Source organism: Microcaecilia unicolor, unplaced genomic scaffold (assembly GCF_901765095.1).
Source record: "Microcaecilia unicolor unplaced genomic scaffold, aMicUni1.1, whole genome shotgun sequence".
Lineage (NCBI taxonomy): Eukaryota > Metazoa > Chordata > Amphibia > Gymnophiona > Siphonopidae > Microcaecilia > Microcaecilia unicolor.
In genome coordinates, this window is record NW_021963053.1 from 171,709 (window position 1) to 195,424 (window position 23,716).

The following is a 23,716-nucleotide window of genomic DNA, read 5'->3' on the forward strand; positions in this document are numbered from 1 at the left end:
GGGGCTATGGATTGATCAGCTATGATTAATGGAAAGAAAATTATCAGGTATGATTATACATAATTTTACCTTCCATATCATCAAGCTGATCAATCCATAGACTGGTGGGATGTACCGAAGCAGTACTCACCCAGGGCGGGACATTGAAATCCATGACCTCAACACTGAAGCTCCAAACCGGGCCTCCGCCCGTGCAGCCACCGTCAAACGGTAATGCTTGGAGAATGTATGAGCCGAAGCCCAAGTTGCCGCCTTGCATATCTCTTCCAAGGAGACGGATCCGGCCTCTGCCATCGAGGCCGCCTGAGCTCTCGTGGAGTGAGCCTTCAGCTGGATAGGCGGCACCTTCCTTGCGGCCACATAAGCCGCTGCAATGGCTTCCTTGACCCATCTTGCCACTGTAGGCTTAGCAGCCTGCAGACCCTTATGAGGACCTGCAAACAGGACAAACAGATGATCCGATTTCCGGAAATCATTGGTCACTTCCAAGTATCTGATGATGACTCGCCTCACATCCAGATATTTAAGAGCAGAGTACTCCTCTGGGTAGTCCTCCCTACGAAAGGAAGGGAGACAGAGCTGCTGATTCACATGGAAGCGAGAAACAATCTTGGGCAGAAAGGAAGGCACTGTGCGAATAGTCACTCCTGCCTCAGTGAACTGCAGAAAAGGCTCTCGACATGAGAGCGCCTGGAGCTCGGAAACTCTTCTGGCTGAAGTGATAGCCACCAAAAAGACTGCTTTCCACGTCAGGTCTATCAGAGATGCCCTTGACAAGGGTTCAAAAGGCAGCTTCTGCAATGCTCTTAGCACCAGGTTGAGATTCCACGCAGGCACCACTGAGTGCAGAGGAGGGCGCAGGTGATTAACTCCCTTGAGAAAGCGCACCACATCTGGCTGCGAAGCCAGGGAAGCACCCTTCAGGCGGCCCCTGAAGCAAGCCAGAGCCGCTACCTGGACTTTAAGGGAACTGAGCGACAGGCCTTTCTCCAGACCTTCTTGCAGGAACGCCAACACTGAAGAAATTGGAGCAGTGAAGGGAGAAAGTGAGCCTGCTTCACACCACGCTGCAAATATACGCCAAACCCTGGCATAAGCAGTAGAAGTAGAGTGCTTCCTCGCTCTTAGCATAGTGGCGATGACCTTGTCTGAGAAGCCTTTCTTCCTCAGACGCTGCCGCTCAATAGCCAGGCCGTAAGGCCAAAGGGGGAGGGATCCTCCATCACCACGGGACCCTGATGTAACAGGCCCTGCTCCACTGACAGCCGCAGAGGATCGTCGACTGAGAGCCTGATCAAGTCCGCATACCAGGGACGTCTGGGCCAATCCGGACCCACCAGGATTACCCTGCCGGGATGCTTTGCCACCCGGTCTAGCACCCTGCCCACCATGGGCCAGGGCGGGAACACATAGAGGAGCTCTTGTGTCGGCCACTGTTGGAGAAGAGCATCTACTCCCAGGGATCGAGGGTCCCGTCCTCTGCTGAAAAAGCGCGGCACTTGGCAATTGGCCGATGACGCCATCAGATCTAGGCTCGGCTGGCCCCAGCGCTTCGTGATGTCCAAGAACGCCTGAGCAGATAGTTGCCACTCTCCGGGCTCCAAGGTATGGCGACTGAGAAAGTCCGCCTTGACATTCATGACTCCGGCAATGTGGGCCGCTGAAAGCTGCTCCAGGTTCGCTTCCGCCCACTGGCAAAGATTCATAGCCTCCTTGGCTAGAGGGGCGCTCTTGGTACCTCCCTGGCGGTTGACATAGGCCACAGCCGTGGCATTGTCTGACAGGACCCGTACAGGCTTCAACACCAGTACCGGGATGAACTCCAAAAGCGCCAACCGAATGGCTCTGAGTTCCAGGAGGTTGATAGACCACTTTGCCTCTGCAGGAGACCAGAGCCCCTGCACTGTCCTTCCCAAGCAGTGGGCTCCCCAGCCCAACAAAGAGGCGTCCGTCGTGACGACAATCCACTCTGGGGTCACCAGAGGCATTCCCGCAGACAACTTGTCTGTCTGCATCCACCAGCTCAGCGCCTTGCGCACTGCTGGGTCCAAGGGAAGGCGCACAGCATAATCCTCCGACATCGGAGTCCAGCGCCGCAGCAAAGATTGTTGAAGTGGTCTCATATGAGCCCTGGCCCAGGGCACTACTTCCATCGTGGCCGTCATAGAGCCCAACAGCTGCACATAGTCCCAAGCCCGAGGAGGAGAGGCTACTAGGAACTGGTCCACTTGAGCCTGAAGTTTGACAATCCGATTGTCTGGCAGGAACACTCTGCCCACTTGGGTGTCGAATCGAACTCCCAGGTACTCCAGGGACTGAGTCGGGCGCAGCTGGCTCTTCTCCCAGTTGATGATCCATCCCAGGGAGCTCAAAAGAGCAACTACCCGGTTCACAGCTTTGCCGCACTCTGCATAAGAGGGGGCTCGGATCAACCAGTCGTCCAGATAAGGATGGACTTGTACCCCTTCCTTTCGTAGGAAGGCCGCGAGGACCACCATTACTTTGGAAAAGGTCCGCGGAGCAGTAGCCAACCCGAATGGGAGGGCTCTGAACTGGAAGTGTCGTCCCAGGACTGCAAAACGCAGAAAGCGTTGATGAGGAGGCCAGATGGGAATATGCAGGTACGCTTCCTTGATGTCCAAGGATGCCAGGAACTCTCCTGCCTTCACTGCCGCTATAACAGAGCGGAGAGTCTCCATGCGAAAGTGCCGCACTTTCAAGGCCCGATTGACCCCTTTGAGGTCGAGGATAGGCCGGACAGAACCTCCTTTCTTTGGTATCACAAAGTAAATGGAGTAACGTCCCTTGCCAAGCTGACTTTCTGGCACCGGAACGACCGCGCCCAGGCGGATCAGATTGTCCAAGGTCTGCTGCACTGCCACAGCTTTGACCGGAGACTTGCAGGGAGAGAGTACGAACCCGTCCTTTAAGGGTCGGCAGAACTCTAGCTTGTAGCCGTCTCTGATGACTTCCAGCACCCACGCGTCTGAAGTTATTGTGGTCCACTCGCCCAGAAACGAGGACAGCCGCCCTCCAATCTGCACTGGGGCGTGGACCAAGGCCCCGTCATTGGGTACGAGACCCTGGGGGAGGACCGGAGTGAGCACCTCCGGGACGGCGGTCTCTGCGAAAGGAATGCTGCTTGGGGGAGAAATTCCTCTTGAAGGAAGAAGGGGCAGAGGAGCCCGACTTGCCCGGGCGGTACCGACGGGCTTCCTGCAACCGTCCTCTAAAGGTACCGGGACGAGTACTAGCCCGAGCCCTGACCTCTGGTAATTTCTTGCCCTTAGACGTGCCGAGATCGGTCACGATTTTGTCCAGCTCGACCTCAAAGAGCAGCTTGCCTTTATAAGGAAATCTAGCCAGGCGGGATTTAGAGGCGTGGTCAGCAGACCAATGTTTCAGCCAAAGCCACCGCCGCGCAGAGATTGTCTGAGCCATGCCTTTAGCTGAGGCCCTCAAGACATCATACAGCAAGTCTGCCAAATAGGCTAAGCCCGATTCCAGGGCCGGCCAATCAGCCCTCAAGGAATGATCCGAGGGGGAAGCCCGCTGCACCATAGTCAGGCACGCCCTGGCCACATAGGAGCCGCAAACTGAGGCCTGCAAACTTAAAGCAGCCGCCTCAAAGGACGACCTTAAGGCCGCCTCCAATCTTCTGCCTTGGGCGTCCTTTAGGGCCGTGCCACCTTCCACCGGCAAAGCCGTTTTCTTAGTCACCGCAGTGATTAAAGAATCCACGGTAGGCCACAGATAGGCCTCACGTTCACTCACAGCCAAAGGATAGAGGCGGGACATAGCCCTAGCCACTTTAAGGCTCGCTTCCGGGACATCCCATTGAGCCGAAATTAAGGTGTGCATGGCATCATGCACGTGGAAGGTTCTAGGCGGGCGCTTCGTCCCCAGCATAATGGCAGAGCCAACAGGGGCTGAGGGAGAGACGTCCTCCGGAGAGGAAATCTTCAAAGTGTCCATGGCCTGTAACCACAGGTTGGGCAAATCCTCTGGGCTAAAAAGCCGCGCTGCAGAGGGGTCATCCGCTCCATCCGAGCGGGGATCTATCTCCTCCAAGGAATCCGCAAAGGACCGTTGGGAGACCTCAGACACGCTGCCCTCATCTACATCGGAGGAGACAAAGTCCTCCAAGGCCTGGGAATCAACCCGAGGGCGTTTACCTCTGGGAACCTCAACCTCTTTACCAGAAGAGGGAGCAGGGGCAGCGTTTTGCATGAGGAAAGCCTGATGCAGCAGCAAAACAAACTCGGGGGAGAAACCCCCCAGACTGTGCACTTCCGCAGCCTGGGAAACAGCCCTAGACGCACCCTCAACCGGCGCTCGCAAGAGCGGGGGGAGAGACATGCTGCGCATCCAAAATGGCGTCCGGCGCGACACTCCGCGAAGGAGCCGCGCGGGAAGAACGGCGCTTAACTTTAGCCGCTTTTGTGCCGTCGCCCAAATTAAGGGCGTTCATGACATTAATGTCTCCAACCTCAAGGGCGGCCCACGAAGAAGCCGTCCGAGCCGCGTGGCCGGCCAAGATGGCGGAGGCGAGGAGCGGGGGATGGGCGTTTATGGCGGGAAAAACCGCCACGCCAGAGGAAGGACCGGGACATTCATCGGTCACTAAACTGTCACCCATCAAGGGCGAATCAGGCTGTAAAACCCCCGCATCCCCTCTAGAAGCGCTCCAGCGATCCGGGGAGCGACCCTTTGCGCCCTCGCCCTCCGAAGCCATATGCCACGAGGAGAAGAATCGGGGAACCCCCTGCCCGCTATAAAAAGGTAAAATTACCTGCTTGCCGCTCCGAGCTGTAACGAACTGGTGTCCCAGTGAGTAGCTGCAATGAACGTTTAAATAAACGTCGAAATAAACGCCTTTAAGGACGTTTAAAATTTTTTTTTTTTTTTTTTTTTTAACGGAGCCAGCGGGAGGGGGGAGAAAAGGAGGGACCTGGCACCACCAGGTTTGCACTTGCTCAAAAGAGCCCTCAACCCCAGGCCTCAACAAAACCTAAGGATTAGGCTTGGAGGCCTAGCCAGAGCTGCTGCTGTGTGTGACCACCACCTGCTGAGATAGAGAACATACTGAGGAGTTTCCGGCAGCACATGACCACATATAGGGAGGCAAAAGTTTGCTCTCTATCTCCACCTGCTGGTAGATGGACACAACCCACCAGTCTATGGATTGATCAGCTTGATGATATGGAAGGGGTTTTTTGATTAGACTGGGAAATAAGATTCAAGGCACGGAAAGGCAGTTTCTGCTAGATCAACCAAGAGCTTTTGCCCCGCTACGTGCCCCCGCTATAAAGTTGTGTAGGAAGCTGAGTTTGGTAGCTCGAAAGTGCATTATGCAATATTGGACTTCACCGGATGAGCCGGCCTACTGGCACTGGCGAAACCAGGTGCACCTTCTGGCTTCCTGGGAGGCCAGGGACTCAAAACAATCTCCCAAACGTAGAGCACAATTTATCCAGATCTGGATACCGTACCTGCAAATTCTTAGCCCAAGGGGGCGCAGCTTGCTTCTTAATGCCTGAACAAATTAATGGGAAGCGGAGGGGGCGTGCAGGCTGCCCGAAGCTGGAGACAGTATAGGATCATTGGATGCTTGCTGGGGGGGGGGGGGGGTGATTTGGGATCAAGTTGGGAGGTTTGGATTGATGGAGGCTTGTGTGATAAGGTGGAGGTCAAGGACTTGATAAGAAGTCAAATTGCAGAGTTCCATAGATGAGTTCTGATTTTCTTGGGTTAAAGAGGCGTTCGGCCCGATAGCGTCCAGGACGGAAGGCTGGGTGGTTCCTAGCAAATGGAGATATGATTGGTCAAAGTGGCAACTTATTTGGTAAAATTAGCATCCTCCAGCACTACAAGGGAATAGGGGTGGGTGGGAGGGGGGAGGAGGGTTAAATAATAATAACTTGACACTGTTGAGATAACAGGCGGTTTAAGCACTGTAAGTTTTAAATGTTTGGTTATACTGCACTTAAGATTGGTTGTATTATAATTAATCAGTTGTCAACAGTTGAACATTTAGCAGAAGGGGGAGGGTTAAATGTAAAAGCTTGATGACTAATAATAAGGATGTATGCCAGCGATGCTCATGTTAAACATGCTATTAATATGGTACAGTAAGTTGTAATTTTCAATTTGTCATCAATAAAAATCGTTGAAACATAAAAAAAAGCCAAATTAAGATATACCCAGTACCCTTCAGCAACCACGAAGGAACAGCTCCACACAGTCCAGGTGACCCTTAACTCTTTATTACACCAACAGGCTTGTAGATCATTGGCGTTCCAAAAATATAAGTTTCAACGATATGGCAATAGGTCCGGGGCATTCTTGTCGAGATTAGTTAAAGCTGGAGGGACACAGAATCCCATCGTCTCTCTTAGAGACCCCTCCAGGAAACTCCAAATCAATAGTGAAAAGATGGCTGAGATCCTCCGAACATTCTTTAGAACTTTATATGAACCATCTCAGAATTTAAACATAGAGGGAATAAACCAGTTTCTTGATCAAGCTCGTTTACCGCATTTGACAGAGCAAGAACAGAGAGAACTTGATCAACCCCTCACACAGAAAGAAATACAGGAAGCCATAAAACCCTACCCTTGGGATCTGCTCCTGGACCAGACGGATTCTCAGGGGAGTTTTATAAGTTGTTACCAGCTTCCTTTTACCCCAGAATTTATGGTTTTTACGAGCAGACTATTAGAGAAAGTAAATTCCCACCACATTTCAACATGGCCCTAATTACGTTAATACACAAACTAGGCCGCCCGGAAGATCAAGCAAACTTGTATAGGCCTATATCCCTTATAAATGTAGATCTCAAAATTTTGGCCAAAGTTATAGCAAACCGGCTGTCTAATATCCTTCCTAGAGTCATTGGAGAGGAACAGGTTGGTTTTGTGAAAACCAGACAGGTAGCAAGAAATGTCCGACGCTTACTTTTAGCTATGGCACAAGGCCAGAAACAGGAGATCCCAACTTGCTTGTACTCCCTCGACGCCGAAAAGGCGTTCGACAAGATTGAGTGGGAATATGTGTTTGCGGTACTAAGATATATGGGGATTGGCGGATGGATGATTAAGGCCATACAAGCATTATATACACAGCCTAGAGCATCAGTGTTACTTAATGGAGTCCAATCAGAATCTTTTCCAATACAGCGAGGTACTAGGCAGGGGTATCCTCGCTCACCAGCACTCTTCATCATAGCTATGGAACCCCTTTTGCGAGCCATTAAATGTTCCGCAGAGATCCCTGGAATACAAGTCGGTGGCGAAGTAATTAAAGCCCTGTCTTTTGCGGATGATTTAATGGTAGTTACCACACAACCGAATGGTTCCCTAAGAACACTACTAGACTTGATTCAGGCATTTGGGGAAATTTCAGGTTTTACACTAAATGTACACAAATCAATCGGGCTTAAAGCATTCCACATAGATGAGGGACCGGGTGAGCTGGATATTCCATTAACTTGGGCACGGGATAAAATCAAATACCTAGGTACATATATTACCCAAGATCTGACGCGATTGTATCATGCTAATGTAACCCCTTTGATGGAGATGACCTGTCGTAAGTTGATAACGTAGAAAGATTATCCTTTGTCATTGCTGGGTAGAATAGCTATATATAATATTCTGCTTGTGCCGAAGTGGCTATACATATTTCAGACATTGCCGCTTTTCCTCAGACTTGAAGATGAGAAGAAACTACATAAGCACCTACAGAAATTTTTGTGGAGAGGGAAAAAGGCTAGACTTCCTATCAAGACTTTATACATCCCGGTGGAATATGGCGGGCTGGGACTATTGAGCATTCGCTATCTTACATAAGTACATAAGTACATAAGTAGTGCCATACTGGGAAAGACCAAAGGTCCATCTAGCCCAGCATCCTGTCACCGACAGTGGCCAATCCAGGTCAAGGGCACCTGGCACGCTCCCTAAACGTAAAAACATTCCAGACAAGTTATACCTAAAAATGCGGAATTTTTCCAAGTCCATTTAATAGCGGTCTATGGATTTGTCCTTTAGGAATCTATCTAACCCCTTTTTAAACTCCGTCAAGCTAACCGCCCGTACCACGTTCTCCGGCAACGAATTCCAGAGTCTAATTACACGTTGGGTGAAGAAAAATTTTCTCCGATTCGTTTTAAATTTACCACACTGTAGCTTCAACTCATGCCCTCTAGTCCTAGTATTTTTGGATAGCGTGAACAGTCGCTTCACATCCACCCGATCCATTCCACTCATTATTTTATACACTTCTATCATATCTCCCCTCAGCCATCTCTTCTCCAAGCTGAAAAGCCCTAGCCTTCTCAGCCTCTCTTCATAGGAAAGTCGTCCCATCCCCACTATCATTTTCGTCGCCCTTCGCTGTACCTTTTCCAATTCTACTATATCTTTTTTGAGATACGGAGACCAGTACTGAACACAATACTCCAGGTGCGGTCGCACCATGGAGCGATACAACGGCATTATAACATCCGCACACCTGGACTCCATACCCTTCCTAATAACACCCAACATTCTATTCGCTTTCCTAGCCGCAGCAGCACACTGAGCAGAAGGTTTCAGCGTATCATCGACGACGACACCCAGATCCCTTTCTTGATCCGTAACTCCTAACGTGGAACCTTGCAAGACGTAGCTATAATTCGGGTTCCTCTTACCCACATGCATCACTTTGCACTTGTCAACATTGAACTTCATCTGCCACTTGCACGCCCATTCTCCGATCTTACAATCGCAAGTGGAATGCGCCATATTTCTGACTGGTATCGTTCAACGTCGGACTTTTCGGCCACAACTATAGAAACGGCACTCACTGCAGACATCCATTTCAGCTGCCTACTACATGTGGGTGGGGGCTCAATACCCCCATTATTGGCTAACACGTCCATCTTCCCTACCGCAAAAGCCACATGGAAGTGGATTTGTTGTCACCACCAATTCTCTGCGAGAACGTCACCATTTCTAGCAATCTGCGGCAACCCTAAGTTTCCAGCAGGAAATCTCTACCCTGCCTTTGCCAGATGGAAACAGAAAGGATTGCAATATTTAACGCAGGCCCTAACGGAAGAAGGCCGGATACGGACGTTTGAGGAGCTGCAAATTCAATACTCCTTACCACCTTCTGATCAATTCCACTACTTACAGTTGAGACATTATGTGCATAGCTTACCCTGGGAAACTCTGACGGAAGATGTGCAGGAAGAGATATCCTCTGCTTTTTCCTTCCAGTCACAAAATAAGATCCCACTGAAGATGCACCATAGACATATTAGAGACTCTGTACAAGAACCTAACTACACTGCAGTGGCCAATGCCTGGAGTACAGATTAGGCAACAATAGTCTCTAGGTCCACATTTCAGAGTTTTGTTCTAAATATCAAAAGATCTTCAAAAATGGTGGCGCACCAGGAACTGGAATACAAATTTGCTATGCGGGTACATATGCCACCACGACGGGCATTCTACGTGAGAGTTTCTCCTGATGGTGCATGCCCTAAGTGTATGACCCAGGGTGCTAACTTGGGACATATGTACTGGTCGTGCCCTAAAATTGTCACATTTTGGACCCGCTTGCTACACTATGAGGCATATTTTCAAAGCACTTTGGGAGGCTAAGTTCCATAGGTTTCTATGGAACTTTGGGAGGCTAAGTGCTTTGAAAATGAGCCTCCAAGTCTCGGCAATGTGGCATACTAAATGGAGACGAGACCCTCTCTTATTGTTTGGACAACCTTCATTGATCACACCTGTACCGGCAGGTTTCAAAGGGTTCGTGCACAGATCGACTATTATAGCCAAATCAGTAATATTGAGCGAGTGGATTTCTTCAAAATGTCCCACAATACAGCAATGGCGAGGCATGATGATAGCATAAATGAAGTTTGAGCGAAGAGTGGCAATGTCGGACCCCAAATTTACAGAATCAGTTTTCTTTAGGGTTTGGTCACCATTTTGGCACACGTTAACCCCAGCGGACAAGGGATATCTCATGAATATGTAAACCGGAGTGTGTATTTCAGCGTGTCAATGCAGTAGCAGTGTACATTATTAGCACGGGTGGGAGGGAGTTCGGGACGGGGAGAAAAGTTGTGAGTATATTTTATATATCTTGTTGAGATGGTAAAGAAACAAACAAAGAACAAGATAACTTTTCCTTTATCTGTAATAGATCAGTCGACCTATGCTATTATTATGTTCAGAATGTGTATTTGCTTTCGGCTATGTTGTGCTTTATTCACTAATTCACAATAAAAACATTTAAATATAAATAAGGAAACACTGTTTTTTTAAACTACAGAAGAGGGGAAAAAACACGACGAAAAGTCGCTCAAGAAAGAAGGCTCTTCTTCCCGGGCAAAAACAAGGAGCATAGGAGGAACCTGTTGCACCTCGTCACGAAAAAAAAGAAACTCAGGTATGCTGCATGCATGCCAGAAGGCTCTGGCAAAGTTTTTTTCTATTTGCTATTGCAATGCTGGTTCCCGGGCAGACGCAGACGTCGACCCACTTGTGAGGATAGGACAGCCTGCTTGTCCTCAGAGAAAGTAATTTAGCTGTGTTAATAAAGGTTAATAAATACAAATAAAACACAAAATAGAAATAAGATGATATTGGACTAATTTTCATACATTTTTGCATAGTCTTCAGACACCAACACTTCTTTCCTCAAGTCAGGAGAGGATACTACAACAGCAGTGACCTGACCTGACACAGGTTTTGGCCTCTGAAAGCTAATGGAAGAAGGTTAGGCTAGTCCAATAAAAAGGTATCATCTTATTTTCCATTTTCAAGTGCCTGAACTGAGCATATGTAGGAGGTCTGGCATCGGCGTCTGAAGAACACTGCCGACTGCTACACTGCTCAAACAGCACAATAGGGGGCTCATGCAGTGGACCTCTTCAGCAAGCGGGCTTGGGCATCTCCATCAGCGATTCAACCAGTGCCACAATTTTTTTTTTGTTACATTTGTACCCCACGCTTTCCCACTCATGGTAGGCTCAATTTTGGAGTGGGCTTAAGCCCTTGCAGTTATACCCCCGGAGGGAACAGATGCTGGATAGGGGGTATAATAGAGTGAACTGAAACACTCCCTCTTACCCCATCCCTGCTGTCACTGGTGTAAATAAAATATTTTTTGCAATGGCTGCGGAACTGAGGTGTGCCAGGGGGTGGAGCCTTGAGGTAGAGTGGGGCAGGGCTGGGGCGTGTACTAAATCTCCCTCTCAAAAATCAGGACCCCTTGGCAGCTCTGTCATAGCCCCTCCAGCTCCTGCTCCTCCCTCACTATTTTGAGATTGCTTTTGGGAGATGATTGGATTCGGGCGACATGGTCTGTGTTGCTATTAGTCGGATTGCATGACCTGTTTTAAATGTTGACTTGATTGAGTGATTCTTTCCCTTTAATAATTATTGGCATTCTTTTCTTTTCTGTTTTAAAATTTTATTTGTAATCCGCTTTGATCTCCCTGTCAGCAAAAAGGGTATATCAAGAACCAAAATAAACACCTAGGTTCAGACTGCACTCCCTCTACTCCTTCTCCAAGCCTAGAGTTATATTGTACTTACTCACCTCCCACCTCCCTTTCCCTCCCCATCCACCAAGCTCAAAGTCAGACTGTACTTACTCCTTTGCCCAGTCGTTTCTTGATCTCATATTTCTGGGAGATATGATCCTCCACCTCTGGAACACTGATGGTATGACTCATTGAGGCACAGCTCAACCTTTTGATTAGATATCAACTCTTTCCTGGGACCCCAGATCAGTTTTGCATCATCCCACTAGTTCCACTTCTCTCCTGAGACACACCAATTCTGTCCTGTAGTGTCACACTGTTCCTCTCCTGCAGGACACCAAATCAATCTTGCAGTGTTTCACTGTTCTACTTCTCCCAGCAAAGGACCAGATTTGTCCTGTAGTGCAAGTTCTACCCAGTTTTTCACACTCCTGTGACTGCTTTGCTCCACACGGTGCACTGAAGATCAGACATACAGACTATAATTCCAAAGCTAGAAAACAAAATATATATGCATTCAATGAAAACTGTTCATAAAGAATTATTTAGAAGCAGCAGCAAACTGTCTACTGGATGCCTTTCAAAAGCTAGTTTTAATAAGAGGTGCGATTGTGTTACTGCATGCAAACAAAAATTAACATGCGTTATCGTAGATCCCATTTTAAGTAATGGACTCATTTACTAATAATGCACATTAATAGGATTAACATTGCATGCTTTACTAATCATAACCCAAAATATGCAAAGGACACACAAAGAACAAGGTAATCCACCACAAAACAGGACTCAGAAAACAGCAGAATTTTCTTCAGGGCCCAAAAAACCATGAGACAGTTAACCAATCCTACAGGACCCAAGAAATAGACAACAAAACAGTGAGAAAGCCCAAGAGTCATCTACCAAAGTGGATGAATCTCAAGTGGACAGAGTACATGAGCTAATTTGGTCTCCATCTACTGTGATATACTGTGCTACTCTTGCATATGTTACCTCTCATGGCAATGTCTCCAAATTAACAGTATTTGTGTTCAATTAATTGAGTTTTAAAGGGATGGGAAGTCTGTCCCACATGAAGCAAATAACAGGGACACTAAATAATATATGCTACTTTTGGATTCTTAAAAGATAAGAACATAAGAATAGCCATAATTGGGCAGATCGATGGTCAGCATCTAACCCAGTATCTTGCTTCCAGGAGTAGCTAATGCAGGTCACAAGTACCTGGTAGAAACCCAAACAGTAGCACCGTTCCATGCTACCAATCCCAGGGTAAGCAGTGGCTTCCCCATGTCTATCTCAATAGCAGGTTATGGACTTTTCCTCCAAGAACCTGTCCAAACCTTTTTTTAAACACAAATACGCTAACCGCTGTTACCACATCCTCTGGCAGAGTTCCAGAGCTTAAATGTGGATTCTGTTTGATGTGTGAGATCACTTATGAGATATGTTTTAAGAATCCAGATACACGACCTACACCTCTTTGAGGAGTAGTATACATTTTTCAGTGACCCTGTCAATTGCTTTATGTGGGACAGACTTCTTATCCCTTTAAAACTCAATTAATTAAACACACACACTATATCTCCAAAGCAGAGGTTAGAAGCACCTCAAGTTCAACAATATAAGCACGATTTTTGAGATACCCAATGCTGGGTGACTGACCAGATGTCATCAAGCCAAAGAGGAGGGAATATTTGAAAACTGCTTTGGCAGTGTGAGCAGCGCTGGATACATCGTTTGAAGGGCTTAATGCAGCCCTTGAATGAAAATTTTTTTTTTAAAGTCCATTCATGTTTTTTTTTATACCCGCTTAATGATGGGTTTGCTACCCAATCACCATGTATCTTTCAGTAAAAAACAGCTTTGATTGGTCATTTGGACCACATAATGGGAAAATTAGGTTCTTACCTTGGTAATTTTCTTTCCTTTAGTCATAGCAGATGAAGCCATTACATATGGGTTGTGTCCATCAACCAGCAGGGGGAGATAGAGAAAACTCAACTTTTCACAGTGCCTCATGGCCAGCCAGCTCCACTGCCTCTTCAGTATTTGAAGCTTCCAAAGCAGTATGGCAAACCGCAATGGGAATAACATGAACTTTCCTCACAGCAAACGATGGCCCCTTAACAAGGGCATGAACTCAAAAGGAGGGAATGAACACATCCTCCTGGAGGGAATAAACTCGTCCTCCTTATTGTATAACTGGAGGGGATACACGCAAACTCCTGGAGGGAATAAACTCATCCTCCAAAACATAAACTGGAGAGAATGGACTCATCCTCCTATAAGTGAACATGAATCCTGAAGACTGTTTTCCAACTTTCTCCCAAGGAAGGAACTTCAGGAAACAAGAACAGAACCTGAAACAGATTCACAGTATACAGACAATCATACAGGGAGGGCTCATGGCTTCATCTGCTATGACTAAAGAAAAGAAAATTACCAAGGTAAGAACCTAATTTTCCCTTCCTTGTCATCAAGCAGATGAAGCCATTACGTATGGGATGTAACAAAGCAATCCCTATATAGGGTGGGAACAGGTCACACCACGCGCTAACACTTGTGCTCCAAAACGCGCATCTCTCCTAGCAGCCACATCCAGCCTGTAATGTCAGGCAAAAGAGAGCTTAGAAGCCCATGTTGCTGCACTGCATATCTCTTGATGAGAGAGTGCTCCAGTTTCAGCCCAAGAGGAAGAAATCGCTCTGGTAGAATGCGCCTTAAAGGCTACAGGCGGAGACCGGCCGGCAAGCAGATAAGCTGAAAAGATAGTTTCTTTGAACCAGCGGGCAATAGTGGCTTTAGACGCTGGAGACCCTCTGCGAGGACCTGATAGCAAAACAAACAGATGATCATAGATCCTGAAAGAGATAGTAACTCGCAGATACTGCAGCAGAGTCCTGCGCACATCCAACAGGTGCAACTGCCCAAAAGATTCTGGAAACTCCTCCTTATCAAAGGAGGGCAAGAAAACAGGCTGGTTTAGGTGACACGCTGAAACCACCTTAGGCATGAAGGAAGGCACGGTCCGAACCGTGACCCCGGACTCTGAGACTTGCAGAAATGGGTCTCTACAGGACAGCGCCTGGAGCTCTGACACCCGTCTCGCCAAAGTGATGGCCACGAGAAAAACGGCCTTTAGTGTCAAATCTTTCTCCGATGCTCACCGAAGCGGCTCAAAAGAAGAAGCCTGCATGGCCTTCAAAACTAGCCCCAGGTTCCAAGCTGGACAGGGTGCTCGCATGGAAGGCCGGAGCCGAAGCACCCCACTAAGAAACCGTGCCACATTTGGATGAGCAGCTAAAGACACGCCTTCAACCTTACCACGAAGGGAGGCCAACGCTGCCACTTGCACCCGCAGGGAATTATAGGCCAAGTCTATTTGTACACCATCCTGCAAAAAGTCCAGAATCGGCGAGACAGGAGCCCGCATGGGTATGATCGCTTTTGAAGCACACCAAGACTCAAACTGGCGCCAAATCCTGGCATAAGCCACGGACGTGGAACGCTTGCGGGCCTGCAGGAGAGTGGAAATGACTGTGTTTGAATAGCCTTTGTCCCTCAATTGCGCCCTCTCAATCGCCATGCCAAAAGACCAAAGCGGCAGGCGTCCTCAATGGCTACCGGGCCCTGTGACGACAGGTTCGGTACCAGAGGTAAAGGAAGGGGAGCCTCCACTAGCATCTGTCGGAGGTCCGCATACTAAGGCCTCCTGGGCCAATCCGGGGCGATAAGGACCAATTCTCCTGGGTGCAGCCGAATCCGCAGGAGCACGCGCCCTATCAAGGGCCACGGAGGGAACAAATATAGTAGGCCCGGAGGCCAGGGCTGAGTCAAGGCATCCAACCCTGCCGAGCGAGGACCTCTCCTTCTGCTGAAGAAGCATGGGACTTTGGCATTTGAACTTGTCGCCATAAGATCCATCACGGGCTTGCCCCATTTGGCACATATCTGCAGGAATACTTCGTCTGCTAGTTCCCATTCTGCTGGATCGATGTGATGCCTGCTTAGATAATCAGCTTGCACGTGGCTCTGACCTGCAATGTGAGCTGCCAACAGAAACTGAAGATGCAGCTCGGCCCAGTGGCAAATCTGTTCAGCCTGTGCGGCCAGTGCTCTGCACTGAGTGCCGCCTTGTCGATTTATGTAGGCCACTGCTGTTGTGTTGTCCGACATCACTCTGACAGCCAATCCTTCCAGGGTCACTTGAAAGGCCAGAAGCACCTGAAACACCACTTTCAACTCCAGGCGGTTGATGGACCACTCAGACTCCTCGAGTGTCCATAGACCCTGGGCATGCTTCCCCTTGCAATGTGCGCCCCAGCCCTTCAGTCTGGCATCTGTCACTACTAGATACCAATCGGGGAGTGCCAGCGGCATTCCTCGCCGCAGCATGCTGTCTGAGAGCCACCACTCCATGCTGAGTTGGGCCACAGGGAGCCAAGAAAGTCTGCATTGATAATCCTGAGAAACTGGAGACCATCTTTGAAGTAGGGAATACTGTAGAGTTCTCAGGTGCGCTCTCGCCGAGGGCACCACTTCCAATGTGGCTGTCATCGATCCCAGCAGCTGGACAATGTCCCAAGCTCGCGGGCGGGGCATCCTCAGGAGCAGACGGATCTGATTCTGAAGCTTGCACCGCCTTAGCTCGGCTAGGTATACATAGCCCGAGTCTGTGTCGAACCTGGCCCCCAAATATTCTAGAGATTGCAAGGGGGTCAGGTGACTTTTGGCCATATTGACGAACCAGCCTAGAGATTGAAGTACTGAGACCACTCTGGATGTAGCTTGATAGCTCTCTGTTACAGAGTCTGCTCTGATGAGCCAGTCATCTAGGTACGGGTGAACCCTGATACCTTCTCGCCTGAGCAAAGCAGCTACTACCACCATTACCTTTGAAAAGGTTCGGGGAGCTGTGGTGAGGCCAAAAGGCAAGGCCCGGAACTGGAAATGTTTTCCCAACACCGCAAACCTCAGAAACTTCTGGTGCGGGGGCCAAATTGGTACGTGCAAGTAAGCTTCTTTCAGGTCTAGAGACGTGAGAAACTCTCCTGGCTGTACCGCAGCAATGACGGAGCGCAGGGTTTCCATGTGGAAATGCCACACTCTCAGGGACTTGTTTAATTCTTTTAAGTCCAGAATAGGTCGAAAAGACCCACTGTTACTGCCATTTGTTTAGCTGAAGCTCTGACAATATCATAAAGGGCATCAGCCAAAAAGGACAAGGCCGACTCCAGCCGCGGAACCACATCTGAGAAGGGCTCCGCTCCATCTCCAGGCTGTTCCACTGCCTGTTGCAACCACGCCAGGCAGACTCTAGCAGCATAACAACTGCATGCAGACGCCCAAACAGTAAGACCTGCAAATTCAAAGGACCGTTTAAGTGCTGCTTCCAGCCTACGGTCTTGTATATCCTTCAGGGCAACTCCTCCTTCCACAGGGAGGGTAGCTCTCTTTATCACCGCAGTGACTAGGGCATCTACTTTAGGCATTGCAAAGCGAGCCAAATGCTCCTCATGCAGAGGGTATAATTGCCCCATAGACCTGGAAACTTTCAAAGGTCCCTCGGGGTCAGCCCACTGAGCGGAAATAAGCTCTTGGATGGAGTCATGCAAAGGAAAGGCTCGAGCAGGCTTTTTGGTACTAGCCATCCTAGGATTCACAGAGGAGGCCGTGCCACTGTCAGGCTCTTCAATAGAAAGGACCTGTAGGGCATCTGAAATAAGCGCTGGCAGCTCATCACGGTGGAAAATCCTCACCGCGGAGGGATCATCCAGATCCTGTGGTAATTCTGCACCTGACTCTGGCTCCTCAGACCCCGAAGGCCTGCCAGAACTCTCCGAATCCTCACAGCCCGACCACAGGGGAGGGGGAGGGGGGGGGAAAGGAGGTGCACCACAATCTGAAGGGGAATTAGCCCTTCTACGCTTTTCTTTATGCCAATTATCAGGGAAAATACTACTACTTAACATTTCTAGAGCGCTACTAGGGTTACGCAGCGCTGTACAATTTAACAAAGAGAGACAGTCCCTGCTCAAAGAGCTTACAATCTAATAGACAAGTGAACGGTCGGTCCGATAGGGGCAGTCAAATTGGGGCAGTCTGGATTCACTGAATGGTAAGGGTTAGGTGCCAAACGCAGCATTGAAGAGGTGGGCTTTAAGCAAAGACTTGAAGACGGGCAGGGAGGGGGCTTGGCGTAAGGGTTCAGGAAGGTTGTTCCAAGCATAGGGTGAGGCGAGGCAGAATGAGCAGAGCCTGGAGTTGGCGGTGGTGGAGAAGGGTACTGAGAGGAGGGATTTATCCTGTGAACGGAGGTTACGGGCGGGAACGTAAGGGGAGATGAGGGTAGAAAATAGCCTCAGCGGGCAGTCCCAGGCCAGAATCCACCGGGGGGGACAATAGAAGGGGCTTCAGACGACCCTTGAGGGAGAGCTCTTTTCAGCATGTATGCTTTATGCAATAACAACACAAAATCAGGGGAGAAAAACTCGCCCTGGGCTCCCAGATCCCGTTTGGGGCTAGCCGCTCCCCGAATAGCCTCAATTCGAGGTCCTCCCCCCCCCCCCCCCCCCCCGGGCTCAGGGCTCTCCGTCTCTACGGAGGCCGCGCCATGCGGAGAATTCAAAATGGCGTCCGCTGCCAGCTCTGAGCGGGAAGAATCATCGCACGCCATGCTCGGGCCGGCTCTTACACCTGTACAGCACGATTTACAGAGCCCCGCTGCTGATTTGCGCTTACCACACCAGGAGCAGCGGTTTACGTTCTCTGCAGCCATCGCCGAAAACGTCGGGAAAATTCAAAATGGCGGTTTCGCGCCAAAAACGCCCCTATCGCAGGCCCACCCCTGAGGAGATGGAAAACACTCTTACCTCACCGGACCGAGTATCACAGCTCCAGTCCCATAGAAGAATCAAAGGAAAACCTCTGTTCCATTCTTTTTTTTTTTTTAACGCTGTGAGGAAAGCAGAGGTAATAAGAACTCCAGAGGCTCAGATGAGTGGGAAAGGCAGGGAAAGGCGAACCAATGTGCCTGCATCCACTGAGTGGGAAAGGACAGGGAAAAGCAAACTAATATGTCCATATCCACGGGGGCATGGGTAAGGCAGGGAAAGGGCTAACCTATGTGCCTTCAAAGTGAAGCTGCTATAGCCTCTAACACCCCGGCTAACAACTGGCAAGCCAGGAGCCACCCCCAGGCAGATTTTTGATGGAGCTCGAAGAAGCTGCAGCCACCCTGCTTGGGGAGATAGAGAATACTGAAGAGGCAGTGGAGCTGGCTGGCCATGAGGCGCTGTGAAAAGTTGAGTGCTCTCTATCTCCCCCTGCTGGTTGATGGACACAATCCATACGTAATGGCTTGATCTGCTTGATGACAAGGAACGAGCCTTTAATAGGTCCTCTGGCCGTTCTTATTCAGGACATTGACATATGTGGGCATCTCAGGATTGTACTACAATGCGGTCTAAACCCTATACAGACCCTCTAACGATGTTGTTGGTGAACGGGGTTAAAACTAGGGCCTTCTCGGTGGGCTGTGGCACTCGACAAGGTCGTCCTTTGTCCGCATTACTCTTTCTTCTTACGCTAGAACCGTATTGTTTCTAGTTAGAAGACGGGCTGCATGGTGTTGGATTTGCTGCAGACATCACTTCTCAGCTACAGTAACACCATACTTATCTCTCCAACACAATCCAGATTTCTCTCCGAGAGTCTGATTAGTAGGAAATGTATTTTTTCAAATTGTACTCCTTAAAAACAGTGACAGATCCTCAAAAAATTAAACAGCTCTATTTGTGACTTAAGTGAAAAAATACTTATTAAACATCCAACATTCATCTTCAAGTTTCTTTTTCATTTCTTTTTCCAATTGGGCTCATTTTGAGAATTGTTCTATAAGAGGCAGTATACAAGAAAGGTTATCCAACAGCAAAGGCTGTTTTGTATCCTGTGTGAAGATGGAATTCAATAGCTGAGAGTTTTTAGAGATGTCACTTCTATGCTCTGTCTCTTAAAATTAATTTTGTCACATCAGCCAGTAACAGTATCCTAGGTGCACCATTGGTAAATAAATGAAGGAATAAATGCCAATATCAACATTAATGAGCCTCCCCTTTTTGAGTTGCACAAATTAACGTGAGCAATTCCTTATCCTCCATTGCCCCAGACACTATAGTATCATATTAATATAGTAAATATCAGCAGAATGGTCCATCTAGTCCTTCTAATAGGTAAACCGCTTTGATTGTAATCACATAAAGGCACTCTATCACATTCTATTTCCTCACCCTAATGCCTTCAGGCTGGTGGTCAAGGCCAATACAATCCTTATTATGTTTGCAGTGTTAGCATATGTCAGTACTAGAGCAATTAATTTACAGTGGATTGGCAAAGCTTACAAAATCTTGATCATATTTGGTCATATTTGCATAATTAGCATAGGATCTGTCACTGTTTTTAAGGAGTACAATTTGAAAAAATACTTTCAGACAAAACACAGTACTTTGAGAAATAATTTATCTGCAGTTGAACTGCAACAGAAAGCCAAAGACATGCTTATAAATTTACAACAGGAACAAAAGCCTGTGCTTGATTCAAACATGTTGTTGACCCTGTGATAAAGGCTGTAAATATAAACAAGAGAACAGGGACTAAACCACAGACAATTCAGAACTCTGCTAAGAAATACAGCCATCAGATATCAGCTTTAAAAGGTGAGTTTTTTAAGACATTTTTCTGACTTCAAAGCTCTGGAGGATAGGTTCAATTTGCTAACTGTGCTGTTTTCATTCAATAATGATGCCGCTTCTCATGACCTTCAACTGGAATTAACAAACCTGCAAAATAACAGTATTCTCAAAGAACATTTCAAAGACTGCAGAACTTTTCTTTTCTCAATCAGTTTTCAATCTCAAATATTTTGCTCCAAAATGTGTTTGTTTTGCATCAATTTACATCTGTGAACAGATTCTCTCATGTATGAGCATCAATAAATCGAGATACAGATCTCAATTAACAGGCAAACTTGCAGTCTATACTCCGTATTACAACCAGCACAATGCCAGCCAAGCACCAGACAGGAGGTGCACAAATCTGTCCACCATCTGCTAGGAGACAGAGAAATACTGAACATTCTAGGGGTGCACTGATCCCTTAAAGAGGGCAGTTCACTCAGAACTACTTTGTTCTCTGTCTCTTTCCGCTGGTTCAGCTCTGAAACTCATTGCCTGAGGATGTGGTAACAGCAGTTAGTGTAACTGGGTTTAAAAAAAAAAGGTTTAGACAAGTTCCTGGAGGAAAAGTCCATAATCTGCTATTAAGGCAGATGCCACCATTCCTGCATTAGGATGAAGGCGTGCTACGGTTGGTTGAGAAAAAGACAAATAAAATCCATATAAAATGAGACTATGAATAGCAAAGGTCACATCATTTCTCTCCTAATTATGCAATCTTTTTCTCATCTGTCTTTCCCAGAAATGAGCTGGTTTGAGGTAAAAGGCAGATCCTAAATTCCACAAGCCAACAAATCGAAGCAAAGTTACTTAGGGCTCCTTTTACTAAACCGCAGTAGTGATTCTCGCAAGGCAAATGCAACAAAGCTCATAGGAATTGAATGGGCTTCATCATATTTGCCAAACCGGGAATCAATATCACAGCTTAGTAAAAGGAGCCCTTAATCTTTCATCAAATTTTAAATATATAAAAAAGTTATATGTAATCTGTCAGTTATAACATATAAAGTAACTGATTTCTTTCCTAACTGCAGTATTTGAGAAGCTATTGTTCAAAAAAGTAGGTATTTTAAATAAATATATAGCCTATTTGTATGCACCTAATGTAGCTATTGAGTAAATTACAAAAAATCTAATTAGTATTTGGCAATCAAGAACAAAAACATCACTACACAGGATTATGATGCATGCTTAGCTGAGATCTGCAACCTGGTACCCCCCCCCCCCCCCCCCCCGCCAGAACTGCGTCACCTTAAAATTCAGCTAAGACACAAAGCGGTTCTTTTACCAAGCTGTACTAAAAAGTGGCCGGCACTGGTGTCAGCGCATGGGTTTTCCATGCACTGCGATTAATTTTTACATGGCAGTAAAATGGCCGCCTTGACATATTTTTTTGTAATGGCCACGTGCTAATATCAGCATTAGCGTGTGGCCATTACTGCGGGAGCCTTTAACACTACCTATTTTGGAAGAGTTAAGAGCTCCAGTGCTAATCAGGTAGCGCAACATAATATGTCCACGATACCCAATTAGTGCAGGCATGCCTATTCTCCACCCATGGGCACGCCTCCTGCTTTGTAAAATAAATATTTTCCAGCGTGCGATTAGCACATACTGAACAGCAAACTATCGCGGGACGCCTCAGCACATCCCATGGTAGTGCTCTTTTAGCTCCTGGTAGGCCCACTTTAGGCCTACTGTGTCTTAGTAAAAGGACCTCAAAGAGCATAACAGGAGAAACCGAGAAACTTGAGAGACACTCTAGGCATACGAACAAGTAGTATCTCTCTATAAAAAATAAAATGATCTCATCGAAGAAATCTTATTACTCAAAAATGATAAACTCAGGTTCCAAATTCTGCTGAACTTTTTCTTATAGTTAGATCCTCTACAATACCTAATGAACAATGTACAGATACAACAACTCCAGATGCAAGTCTTAGCTCAATATTTTAAAGAAAAAGTTGAGAATTTAGAAATGCAATTCATCTCCTTAACCCAAAAATCTACAATCCAGATTACAGACTATTGAACATACAACACAAATTTGTTCACCAACTAGTTTTTGTTTTTGTTACATTTGTACCCCATGCTTTCCCACTCATGGCGGGCTCAATGCGGCTTACATGGGGCAATGGAGGGTTAGGTGACTTGCCCAGAGTTACAAGGAGCTGCCTGTGCCTGAGGTGGGAATTGAACTCAGTTCCTCAGGGCCAAAGTCCACCACCCTAACCACTAGGCCACTCCTCTGCCGCCCTCGACATCATCACGTTTAGACGTCGAGGGCGGCGGACCTATCAGAGACGCGAGGGCGGAGCCGAGAGAGATGGTGACAGATTCACGAATCTGACGAACCTTACCAACCCTTCACTTCAATGAAGCCACGGAGCCAGCTTCACAACATTGCAGGTGCGTTTTGTTACACCACACAGCTTCCTAATTTTTCACTTAAACATCGCAGGGTGGCTGGGGGGGAAGGGGGGGGCAACTACCCTGGAACTGGGAGGGAGGGAGAGAGGGGGGGCAATGACCCTGGAACTGGGTGGGGGGGCAACGACCCTGGAACTGGGTGGGGGGCCAGGCGGATCCTGGAACTGGGAGGGAGGGAGGGAGAGGGGAGGGCCCCTGGCACACACTCTCATTCTCAAACACACACACAATCACAGCTCCCTAATTTTTCACTTAAACATCGCAGGGTGGCTGGAGGAGGGGGGGCTACTACCCTGGAACTGGATGGGTGGGAGGGAGGGTGGACCCTGGAACTTGGAGGGGGGCCAGGCGGACCCTGAAACTGGAGGGAGGGGGAGAGGGGGCAATGACCCTGGAACTTGGAGGGGGGACGGGCAGACCCTGAAACTAGGAGGGAGGGGGCCCCTGGCACACACTCTCATTCTCACACACACACACTCTCGCACACAGTCTCACTCTCTGTCACACACACTCACACATTCACTCTCTGTCACACACACTCACACATTCACTCTCTATCACACACTCACTCTCTCTCTATCACACGCACACTCTGAGGAAAACCTTGCTAGCGCCCGTTTCATTTGTGTCAGAAACGGGCCTTTTTTCCTAGTCTATAATAAAAGATACTTTTTTTTCAATTATACCTAACTTTAATAGATCTTCTCCAGGTAGGGGATCTCATCAAGATCTATAGATATACACTATGAACAGCGGTCTATTCTTTACTTATTCTCAATACTCTTTCATAACTGTAACTTCTTTCATATATTTCATTATATTTATACCATCAAGATGGTAAATACCAACCGACAGTATATCAAATGAAAAGTAAACTTTGAAACTATATCCTCCTGACAACTCCAGTTCTCTAATACATACTACACCATTGCTGCAGTGGAGGAGTGGCCTAGTGGTTAGAGTGGTGGACTTTGGTCCTGGGGAACTGGGTTCAATTCCTACTGCA

General features: G+C 47.8%; 1 protein-coding gene across 1 annotated transcript in view; it reads right to left on the reverse strand.

Moving 5' to 3' along the window:
- The window catches only part of LOC115458845 (mitogen-activated protein kinase 15-like), a gene marked incomplete at its 3' end in the record, with an annotated part of 180,960 nt that overhangs the window by 156,563 nt on the left and 681 nt on the right, over nucleotides 1–23,716 (reverse strand). Inside the window, exon 2 of the mRNA XM_030188672.1 lies at nucleotides 11,660–12,041. Coding sequence (XP_030044532.1) covers nucleotides 11,660–11,740 — 81 coding nt within the window. The remainder of the gene's footprint in view (nucleotides 1–11,659; nucleotides 12,042–23,716) is intronic.